At 36.5% G+C, this 12,474-nt stretch overlaps 2 protein-coding genes across 3 annotated transcripts in view; one reads left to right on the forward strand and one right to left on the reverse strand.

Moving 5' to 3' along the window:
- Nucleotides 1–12,474, forward strand: part of LOC114355110 (uncharacterized) — a 159,807-nt gene that overhangs the window by 106,261 nt on the left and 41,072 nt on the right. The gene's annotated exons all lie outside the window — the stretch shown is intronic.
- On the reverse strand, nucleotides 11,345–12,422 carry LOC114355109 (uncharacterized). The gene is made up of 2 exons (XM_028307787.1): nucleotides 11,997–12,422; nucleotides 11,345–11,753 (listed from the first exon to the last, which is right to left on the reverse strand). Exons 1-2 carry the CDS (start codon nucleotides 12,315–12,317, stop codon nucleotides 11,382–11,384), a joined length of 693 nt encoding a protein of 230 aa, XP_028163588.1. The 5' UTR covers nucleotides 12,318–12,422; the 3' UTR covers nucleotides 11,345–11,381.

The raw sequence follows: 12,474 nt of genomic DNA on the forward strand, positions 1-12,474 counted from the left end.
TTTTTCTTATTTTTCCTAAAGCAGTCATGACTAGGTCCACCCTGCGGCGCCGGCTTATCCTTGAATTTTGGGACACGTTGTATAGACGTGTCTGGCCGTATGTTTGGCAAAATTAGTATTGGCGGCAATTCAAAAATTCCCTGCTATAACAACCAAGTGGTTTACATTACAGCATGTTTTGTCGCAGACACACAAAATGTAAACAAAAATATGAGTAATGACCGCGACTCGTTATACTTACTTGTTTGTTTACATTGGGTGGGTTAGTAACTACGTTTTAAACTAAAATAATTATATGAACTATGACTTCAGTTCGATTAATCTACATAAAATTAAATATTGACTCACTGTTTTGAACTGTGTCAGCCTTAGTATTTATTTTCACGGGGTTTCTCAGGATATTTTTGTCAAATTTATGCATAAGTGATGAGATCAATACCCAAGTTACTATTTCTGGTACTGGTTACTTACGTACTCGTATATCAGATATTAAAATCACTCACACCATTTAAGGGGAACACGGAGCTAAAACATTTAAAAACAGGATACCAACTGTTGAAGGATATTTAAAATTAAATGCAAATCTACAAAAACCGGATAGCCGGCAGACAGATGCTTTACATTATTGCGTGAGCGGCAGGCGTGCAAGGCGGAATGACTATTTATGACATCAAATCATCTTCGTTAAGCACTAACTATAGGGTTCAGGTATTTTCCAGATATTCGAGTTCATGTAAAGTCTAGAGTCCTTTACTCCCACGCTTAGCAAAATTTCTTATTGCTCGTCCTCGATTACTATAAGATTACACCAAGCAATACCAACTATCATCTATTCTGTGGCAGTACTTATCTTTGTAACTTGCAGATTTGCTTTTTCTTCTTCTTCTAACTTATATCAATTGCTTTTCTTTTCAACCGATTTCAAAAAAGGAGGAGGTTCTCAATTTCACCCGTATGTTTTTTTTTCTATGTTTGTTACGCGATAACTCTAACCGATTTGAACAAATCTTTTTTCGGCGTATAGGTAATACCTCAAGGGTGGTCCCATTTAAATTTAATAATAGAAAAAACAACCCCCAAGGGTGGAAAATTGGGGATGAACTTTTTTATACGCAATATCTCCGCCGATTATAAATCAATTTGAACGATTATTTTTTTGTTCAATAGGTATTATCAAAAGGGTGGTTTCATGCAAATTTGAAGAAAATATTTCACCCCCAAGGGTGGAAAATTGGGGATGAACTTTTTTATACGCAATATCTCCGCCGATTATGAACCAATTTGAACGATTATTTTTTTGTTGAATAGGTATTATCAAAAGGGTGGTTTCATGCGAATTTGAAGAAAATATTTCACCCCCAAGGGTAGAACTTTTTTTTAATTTTTAGTTTTTTTTTTGTGTTCACGCATTTGAAGTCGGTTTTTTTTTAAAGTTAATCATAAAGCTTCCAGATGCAATCAGTAACAATTCCTTCCTTTGGTTATGCCATTCTAAATCTCCCCACATACAAGTAGCCTTCCTTATTAGTCCTATAACTTCATTCCAACCACCACACTGTCTGTGTCTGGTTCACATTAGAATTATTCTTATTTTTAGTTACTTTACTAACTTGCTCTAAGCACTTAAGTTTTTTTACATTTCACGAATGACATTTAAGTACAGCCACTAAATTTAAACCCGTTATTTTATTAGAATTACTCATATATTTTACATAAAAATGCTGTTTTCATTCGTGAGAATTTGAACAGTGCATTTTTCCATGTCTCGTCTTGGCTGCAGAATACAAAGGAAAGAGGAAAGTATTTAAAATTGTGGTCTTTGTTACATGACACCTTTGATTCTTAGAACCGCTAAATGATAGCGGTACTTTTAATTGTTATCATGGTTAATTTCCGATTAATAACACTACTAGAATAGAACCGATGTAATTATTAGATTAGAATTAAAATCATTATCTTCCAAGTACAAACCATCCAAAAGCATTGAAGTAGGTGAACCGAGGAATCCCCACGAGATAAAGATGCCGATAACGCTAATCGTTATGTCGAACAGCATAAAGTTCTAAATAGCTTAGCAGACGAAACCCGTTTCCGAGTAACAGTTGGCTTGTAAAAAAACTCAAGGACTACAGTTAAGGAACCATAGATCCTTAACCCCGATGTTACTGACCTCGCATGTTCTGGGCATTTCGGTTACATGCCATATTATAATGGCAAAGACGTGGTTTTATTCAATAATTTCCTTTTTTGTCTGCCGAAGCGCCGATATCTTTTTCTTTTTAACGTTTCGTTGTCTTTGTATAGGTATTACTATAGACAAGTTATTTGTTATTGTGATCTTTTTATCTGGAAGTAATTACTGGTGAATTCCTGAGAAAGTGTGAGAGGTACTTTTCTTTTTCTTCTGTTTATGTAATGATATCGTGATCATACTTTAGTGCGGGTTCAAAGATGTCAACTTCCCAAGCACGTCATTTGATAAGGTTCTAGTTTTTTGTTTTGTGGCTATTATTTTATCGTTTTGCTGTTGGAGTGTTCACAGGAATAGATCAATTCAAGTAGATTTTCTATTCAGTAGTATATTTTCTATTTTGTCATCCGTGCAAAATTAGTCTTCTTTTGTTTTATCAACAAAATCTTCCACATCACCACATTTGGTAGACCCGTGGCACGTTCCAACCAGCTGTGACTGTCATAGTGTCATCATGAGACCGTGGTAAATGGCAGAAGAATGGCCGGTTGGCGTCATCTGACGGTGGACACAAGTGTGCGGAATCAGTTAAACTGACACCATTTTCGTATTATTTGCAAATTGAAGAGGTGTTCTGAGAATCAGTTTGTTTTCATTTTCTACATTTATGTAGGTAGTCATTTTCTATGATATTATTAGCCTCGCATTTAGCCATAATGTTACTCTAGGGAATTTCCTGATTCACATTAGAAACTACCATCTAGGTATTCAGTTTTGGAAAGGCCAACAACAACTTTTGTGACATAAATATATGGAGTTCTTGAAATTTCAAGATAAATATGAATACTTAATTAATGTTGTTCCAGGAAAATATTTCGTTACAAAAATGTTTGTACAAATAAATGTTTACAATTTTCCTTAACAAGTTAACACTGACGTAAGTACATGAATTTCGTTATTTTTTCTAATTTTTGCTAGCTGAAAACCAAAAATAACTAAGCTTTGTCGTGAGAAAGTAGGTACCTCCTAGGTAAGTTAAATCTCAAACGCCTAGTCTAGCCAAATGAAAACTAGAAGTGATTTTGAATGAAACAGAGCAATTTGAGATTTCGTTTATCATTTTAATTGGAGCAATCGTCCTTTTGGGGTTTTCCATCATAATGTCATCCTTGCTGATAAAAAATAAATCGTGATTGTAATACCGTTATCACGATTTCGTAACATGATTTGGAAAATGCCGCTGTTCATCAAAAGTAATGCGTATTGCACCTAATTCGGCCAACGTATTTGGTGCAATCGTCATAAATGTTGAATAAATAAAGAGTGCGTGTTAACACACTTTTAGTGACTGGGTCACAGATGAATTTTTGGGAAGTCAGATCATTATCAAAACGAACTATTGAGGTGAGGTGGTTTATCATCATACGTAGCAGTAGTTTAGGTATATAATGGATTATCATTAAGGTTTGTATTTGAAATAAAAAACAAAATATTACAGACTTTATTGTTGACTAAGGTGCAAACAATTTTCCACCTTATGGTTATGTTTAAGGTCAAATGCGAGGATTCCGTCAACTGGGACCGCAATTAACTGGGACCGCGGTCCCAGTCGCCGGATGCGTAAAAATTTAACAATTTTCTTCCGGCGACTGGGACCACTCATGGATTTTAGTACTATACCGATTTTGGATTGAATAATATTTTCTTTTAAGTTATCTGTGAGTGGTCCCAGTCGCCGGAAGAAAATTATTATTATTTTATGGATCCGGCGACTGGGACCGCGGTCCTAGTTAATTGCGGTCCCAGTCGCCGGAAGCCTCCAAATGCATATCTTGTGGCCACATGTTTAACGGATAGCGTGTCCTAAAAATGTTTGCTTTCTTTTTTATCAAACCGCCACAAATCTTGCCAAGGCGAGATATACCTACTGATACAATCTTGACTGAACATTTATCACCAACTTATCTCACTAGAGTGATGGGTTTGTCATGGCTATTATTAAAATGTCTAAGAATTTTGTAGACAAACTTAACATTGAGGCCGCTACGGCCTCACTCAATGTACCTACATAGTAGTTTCGTAATAAACCAAATAGATTTCGGAGAAGGTCTACCTATCTATTATGCATTAAGTGAATTTCAAGATAGGTACAGAAGTTGAGACTTTCTCGTTTTGTTTCTAGTTTCGTGTATGTTTCTTTTTAAGAATCCACAAATAGCTGCCGAATTTCCAGTTGTTTGCAAATGAGGACCTTTTCCTAACAGTTCGTCTGTTAAAAAGGTCACCTCATTTAAACTGCAGTTTACTAAAACTAATTTATGTACTTAACTACGTAAAACATGTAAAACTGCGCAGTTATATCGCATTAGGTAAGTCTGTCAGATAACGTCAACGAACCTTGTGAACGGCATTGGCCATCCGATGGCGTAGTATGCAGTGATTAAATTCTTTATTCATTGAGCATTGAGCAATCGGCAATTCCTACACGTTCTTGCATCGTACTACACTTCAAATGTTGACATTGTTACTGCTTAGTATGTTTACCTTTATAATATACACGAGGATTAGGGGTAGAATTTTGCAAAATCCCGTCTTAGTGAGCACCTACGTTCTAAAAGTAACCCCCATGCAAAATTTGAGACTCCTAACACTTGTTAGTTTTTGAGATTTCGTGATGAATGAGTCAGTAAGTGACCTTTCGCTTGTATACTATGTAGAGATTAGATCTTTTAATTACCACGTTTTTACTAAACACTATTTTGTTCCTTGTTATCAAAGCGAAACCAACTTTTGACGAAGGAGAAGGACCAACGAACAAAAATGTTAAAATGGTGACATAGGTACACTGGTCTAGTTAAAATACCGATTGGTTCGTGAAGTTTCAATCCATTACATTAGTAAATACATTTACAGACGACCGCACTACAAACAAGCTTAACACTAGTCTCTTATATTATTGTAATAGGGGTGAATCGGGAACAAAAATGTTTAGTCTGTGATATACTGTCGTTAGTACTTATGTGCGGATGTTATTCAATACCGGCCTGGTTTCCATGATTCACATTAACTCATCGCTGTTGACTCAGTCACCCATTTAAACTGTGATACGCCCCAAATGTTTTAAGTAGTTCAGTCTATGAAACATACCAGGAATTGGGAAAATTTGACACAGTGAAAGGGAATCGGGGGTTGGTCATCTTAATACTAGCTTCTAGAATAGAAACAGATGCTCTGTATCATCTGGCAATCAAATAGTTCGTGACACCCAAAGTGGCCAAAAAGTTGACAACATAGGTATTTATTAACCTTACCAGAGTATCAAAGACGTGTTACTAACTTTATGGCTATTTTGGGAGTCACGAAATATTTGACGCTGACAGTAGCGTACACAGTCATAGGTGCAGTCAATAGCATATCCAACTATCACGATCCATTATAACTCTTTAGAGGTCTTGAATCGCCTCTCGAAAATAATTTAGTAACATAATTTAATATCAATGCCGAAGTTTTTTGGGAGACGACTTTCATGAATGTCCGCTTACGAGTTATCTGTAAGGTGGCATTCAATATGTTAATATCACCGGTATGTCTAGAAAATTATTAACACGTACAAACTTAACAACTCTTTTTTTCACGCCACGATTTCAAACTTCATGGTTTTTTACATCAGAAACTAGCCAAAGAACGTTTGGATACAGTTGAAATGTACACGTGCACGATCGAAATTAAGTGTGTATGTTAGATAAACTATGGCTTCTGAAGTATTTTAACTACCAATAATTAGCTAAGATAAACTCATGAAATCTTCACTTCACTCTTATCTGGTGGTGTTTTTACTGTTGATACTATATTCTGAACTTTAGTTACAGGAAATAAAGAGCAATTTTATCACTTAAAGACTTCTTACCTTTGAGGGGGCGACTGAGGTTTAACCTTCGTCACATTTATTCAAAATTCCTTTAAAACTGCTTTAGAGTTTAGACGGGTCAATATTTAAGGGGGTGCCAGAACTGTCATATTGATGGTCTAAGAAGAAACAGTTCAAGAAACTACTGTAAGTTCATTGGCATACCAACACTGATCCTGTTGCGAAATAAAAAGATTATGAAGAAACGTCACAGTTCGTCATTAATAAATAAAACAATTAGCGATAGACATCTGGCAGATCGAGATTAAAGATATGTTTCATTGTTAAAATAATGCTACGATTGAGGTTAATTAACTTCATTAATCTATTTTTTCCTGTTTATTGAAATTCTGCGCTTGAATTAAGATTAGATTTTAATCTCTCAAAAGTTATCATTCTGTAGTAATATGACAACAAAATTCATCATCACCAAATTTAAATTGTGTCGTGATAATCATTATGCAAACACTCTCATGACTTCCAAGGAAGAGTCTGTATTAGTGTGTTCTTGGTAAAGATACAATCTCAAGTAGCGTAACTATGAAACCTATTTATTAGATAGTACTTGAGTTGAAGATCTCATGAGTTATTACTAGAAACTCTTTAAAATATCTTATTGACGCCACCAGCCACACTCCTAGTGCATGTTTAAAAGATATCCTACCTAGATCTATAGAAAGCATCACTTCGTCTGATAGGGCAAACGGCAAAAGCAAAAGATTATGTAATGTAGGATTGTAAAGAAACCACCATGTCGCATGGCTCCAATGATTTGTCAGTGTTAAAGAATAAGAACGTGCGAATTTGGTGGTTGCCAATGTGGAAAGAATCCCAACCATGGGGTAGAAATTACAGAAACGGTAAGTTGATCACCAATTGCGATAATTTTGAGGTTGAACCTTGGTACTATTACTTATTCTGTGGTTGAACATAATGAACATACAGTTTTAACCATTTTCAAAAGACTGAGGCCATTCGATTCTCAATGACGAGTCACAATCACAAGGTAAGTCGTAACGGTTACGTTACAAACGAATGTTTGTTTGTGTAGCGGCCTTAACGATTGACACTTTCTGACCCGTCTGTCTCATGCTCTATGGTGAAAATTGTATGCTGAATTCTGCGACTTATTTCATCTCGTAATAGAGTTGCATTTTGTATCACTAGCCACGTCACGCTGGAGTCACGTGTGGGACCGTATCACACGCGAGACGCGTGCGACACGTTATTGGTAGTTGGGTTATAATTGCGGTGTTATTTGATGGGTTTCGGTTACGAATGCGATAACGCCATGTGGTAGGTGCTGGTCTAAATGAGGTTGATGGTATTAAGAGTTACCATGGCCGGATTTGAGTTGCGCAACGATGGGACATGTGGTACAAAGACCAAGCATAGATACGGTTTTATGATATGTATTATATTTAGCTTATAGAAATTACCAGTACTTTAAACAGGATCAATTCAAAAACGCTATTCCAAGTTGGTATACCTTCTTACCTACCTATCTTTATACGTTTTGCATAGGTACGTTATGTCAGAGTAACCTACCTAGTTAGCTTGGTACTGTCATCCGTGCTGTCTATAAATACGATTGATATGCATAAATCATTATTCATGATTAATTAATTATAATTACGTAACTAAGAGCTTACTTACGTACGGCTCATGTAAGTGTCTCTTAAATCAGATGATTTAGAGGAGGTAGAGCGTTTAGTTTATGTACTTAAGGTTGTTTATCGCATTTACCTAATTGAAGGGGTTTTCAGGCAGCAGTGAGTAATAAAGTAGGTACAACACTACTTCAATTGGTCATGACCATAATGCATTAAGAACTTACGTAATCCATGCAAGACGTTGCATATAACACATGAGACACACGTGTCATGAAATTAGGTATTACATTACAGTCTTATAGTCAGTTAAAGGAAGATAAGTTTGCTTTGACCTTACGTTTTTTGGATAATGAATGATGAACTTAATACTTTTTTACTGTAAAAACAACTCGACTTGTTGGGGGCACTGCCGTGCCCCCAGATACCTACCTATCTTGCTTCAGGTTACCTTTAGGCTTTACCTCATCGTAGGAACTTGATGATAAAATTTACGTCGAAAGTGCATTGCCATTTGCATCAACTCGCAACAGGATAATGTTTTCTTATAAGTAAGCTTAGATTATTAATCTAAGTAAGTAAGGTAAGAAAATCGGTAAGTTTGTTTATACAAAGTGAAGGAAGAATCCGTTGCTCGCAAACCCCAGAACGATGAAAGCTTTAGCACGTGACGATGATGTATTCACAATATTTACCTATTGGTGGTAGGTACAGATACTTGATGGGTGAATTCGATTTCGAAGTAGAAGCACAGAATAAGTACATAATAGTACCAAGGGTAGAAGTTCTTACTGCAATGGGACTATTCCTCTCGTTTCCACCACTGCAACTCCTGTGTAGCCAGGATCTACAGCTGGACTGCCATAAAAACCCAACCAATGAAGGTCAAGTTTGTCCCGGGGGAAAGTTAAACTGTCATTGGACCTGCAACGAAATTAGTCAGAAGAACAGGAGGAGTTCGAAATAAGCTCTTACTGTAAGCGGCCACGGCAAGCTGTAGATCCTGGCTACACCGGAGTTGCACCGGTGGGAACGAGAGGTGGCAATTACTGGGAATAGATAGTCCCGGCCACGGCGCAGGATGTTTTTCAAAGTTAGGAACCAACTACCGACGACTATGGTCTTGTAATATGACTGTATGAATGCAATCCACAACTGAGCGAACTTCACCAGAAGATACTTTCGGTTTTCGGTTTAAAATTCATCTTCTATAATAACTACAGAAATTCTAGTATGAGCAGTTAAAGTAGGCTAACCTAATAGACCTTGATCAGGCGAATATTTTTCATAGTTCGTGGGGGGGATGTCTACGCCTATCGTGGGGGGATGCCTACGATAATACGGTCAAGTGTGTGAGCCTGATACATAGTTATCGACATTATTTTGTTGCAAAACAATTCTGCGTAGACTATCAGGGTATAGTCGAACAAAATACTATAAATACAATTTAACAGAGTAATCTACGAGTCTCTTAAAATCAAATTCAAAACCGTCTATGGTTCGAATTACAAAACAACGGACAAAACTAATTCAAATCTAAGTTTATGACAGATCTTGCCCTGTAAATGTGTCTAACTAGGTATAGAAAATCAAAAGCTACAATCTGCTTGAGAGCTAGGTTCTGTAAAACGCAAAACAGAGACGAAGGTTAACTTGGGTGGACATAGGGTTGCCAGGTCCAAAATCACAAAAGCCGGACTTTGCGTTTCATTTGGCCGGACATTTTACCCTAAAAGCCGGACATGTGATGGGGGGGGGGGGGTGCAATTAGTGTCAGCTCATGAGTGAGTACTATCATCATCGGTTGCTAACCAACATCCTGATGCGTGCGCTTCATATGATTCTGTGTTCTGTGGCTCGACTTTCGCCTGGCGCGGCAACCAAATAAAAAGCCTAACAAAAGCCGGACAGGCCGGACAAGGCAATATTTGGCCGGACGCCTGGCAACCCTAGGACAGCACAATACGAGGCTCTTTCTCTGAATTAAGATTTCTAGCTTGAGCGTGCTCATCTTCATTTTTCTACTCAAGGATTTAATCTAAAGTGAATAGTTCATACTTGATGATATTGCACGTTTTTACGCCAAAAATCTCAATTCAGAAAGTATGCCAGTACTTACTCACATAAGTAAACCTTGCTCGACTGTACCATTAAACAGTCCACGGGGAATCTACTGTTGATATGACGCAAATCTCAAACGAGCTGCGCAAAAAACATTAATAAAACCCTGTTAACCTCATTTATTATGATCAACATTAGATAAACGTAATCATGCACTTGTGGCATACAAATAGCCCTAATATAAATCAGTTCTAAAATATATCACCATTGTTCTTGTCATTCATTGATTACAAACCATAATGATAATTTAGATACGCCATGAATAATAAATAATTAACTTAACACAAATTGAAATCAAATTATAGAACTGGAGGATTTTTTAATCTATACTTATAATAAATCTGTAGGTCAATTCTGTACATGAAATATATTTTCAAAATAACTATCAGGGGGTGATTAGTGATCGATACTGATGCCAAAAATGCAATCAGTAAAATTTTTGTCTGTCTGTCTGTTCCTTATAGAAACAAAAACTACTCGACGGATTTTAACGAAACTTGGTACAATTATTCTTCGTACTCCTGGGCAGGTTATAGTATACTTAGGAATTCCCACGGGAACGGGAATTAGCGGGAAAATCCTTTTGTATGAAAACCGCTTAAGTTAGACGCTTGAAATTTGGCATGCAGGTACCTTAGTAAACTTAAAGCTTAGTTACAACAGGATATTGCAAAATTCCCACGGAAACGGGAGTAAGCGGGAAAAAACATTTGTATGAAAAAATCTAAACCGCGTAAGATAAATGAAGGGGGTAAAACGGGATCCACGCGTACGAAGTCGCAGGCGGCCGCTAGTCACAAATAATATGAAACTTGTTGATTTTGTTTTGATCGCCGGGCAAAAACTATTTTAGTTAGAAAACATTAACATTATTAGTTGGAAAACTGAATGAACGAATAAGAAACAAGCAAGTTTCCTGTTCTCTGCTTAATGCAAATCTAATCTACTCTGGTAATCCCATTTTTTGGTGTGCTCGCTCACCTTCTACTAGGCCCAGTTTTTTGATTCGTAGTTAAAATAACCAATAGTCAAATTTGACAGATGTCAAGTGACAAGTGGTTAAATATTAGAAAAAAATGTTTTTCGAACAATGGTTAGCTTGACTTTTACTACATTTTATAACTATTAGTTTAGATTTTGTTAATATTTAACCATTAGTAGCAAATATTAACAATTAGTTATTTTAACTATGAATCAAAAAACTGGGCCTTAAGTTTTCCTACTCAGGGATGACTTTAATTATTATGAAAAGTATAGTTACCTACTTAATTGTTGCAGTGGTGGGAACGAGAGGTGGGAATAGTCCCGTACCTACTTGATTAATCAGAAAATGAGCCCCAAGCGGGCCTAAGCCAAAAATCTCAATTTAGGTAGGTATATCGGGCCTAATAAGTAATTTAAGTTACACTGATTATTGTAGGTATTTAGAGCTCATGTTAGATGAGAATGTGTTAAAATAAAACATCTTTTTAATTAAGTATGTTTGTATTATTAATAAAATTTCTAACAACTGTAATATAAAATAAAACCTAAATCTTACTCTAAATCACAGTCATTCTTCATTTTCTTCGACCATTATCTCATTAATTTCTCTGTCTTGCGCGAATATTTTTTGAATGTGATCCTGTATCACGACAGCCCTGTGGACTGACATACTCCTCAGTTGCACAGCGATGTGATCAGCAAAGCTTTGGAACTCATCCTCACTCTCCTCTGATGACATTTCCTCTTCTGACGATTCCTCGTCCTCATCCAAGTGTATTTCTTGACCAGTATCTGTCACCAAATGCACCTGCGGAGGCAAGTTCTTATTGATAGGCCCTAAAGATTTTTCATAGACATCTTTTAGCGAATAAACGGTTTGGTCACGGTCTGTCAGACATCCTTGGAGGACAAGTTTCTTCATTGCATCGTAATGCTTAATCTGTGAATAAAAAAAAATTGTTTATTTCTATTGGAATTTGGAAATATAATTCAATTAGGTATAATTTTTAAAAATTAGAATTGCAATAATAAGCATCCAAATCACACAAATCGTTGAGAAAAATTTCTAGATTTATGCGTACAATAAAATTTTCTAGATTTATGCAACTTTGTATGCGAATTTGAAGTCTAATGTCTCAAAGTAGGTAGGTACGCCTGTAGTTATCTGAATACGAGTATCAACCTTGCGATCCTCCATTTGCTTCGTGTATTGCTTGAAAATGGAAAACCAATGCAACGTTGGTTTGTAAAAGAACCCGCGAACTTTAGCCGTGTTAATATTTCTGACTTCAATTCGGTATGCTGCTTTCAAACTTCTGTACTTTCGATTTATGTCCTCTACGGTTAAGTTCCGATCCATCTGGTCGACTATTGCTTGCAGCGCTGCTTCTCGTAATTTTTTGTCACCGTAGTCAGAATGTTTCTTGTCCCATAGCACTGGTTGATGTAGGTATAAATCTAATAGTTGTTGTATCGAATACGTGTCCCAAAACTCCCAAATCATAGTCTAGTTTGTTCTTAAATGTAATAATGGCGACGCGGTGTTATTGGTTATTTACTCAAACGTAGTTTCTCAGTTGAGAAGCTTATGCGTAATGAATGAAATGAATGGAGTAATTTGTTTGTCCGACACGAACCGAGCGGTGACCGTTCGTTCGTGG

The sequence above is a fragment of the Ostrinia furnacalis genome, unplaced genomic scaffold (assembly GCF_004193835.3).
Source record: "Ostrinia furnacalis isolate ACB-3 unplaced genomic scaffold, ASM419383v2 OfSCF2341, whole genome shotgun sequence".
Lineage (NCBI taxonomy): Eukaryota > Metazoa > Arthropoda > Insecta > Lepidoptera > Crambidae > Ostrinia > Ostrinia furnacalis.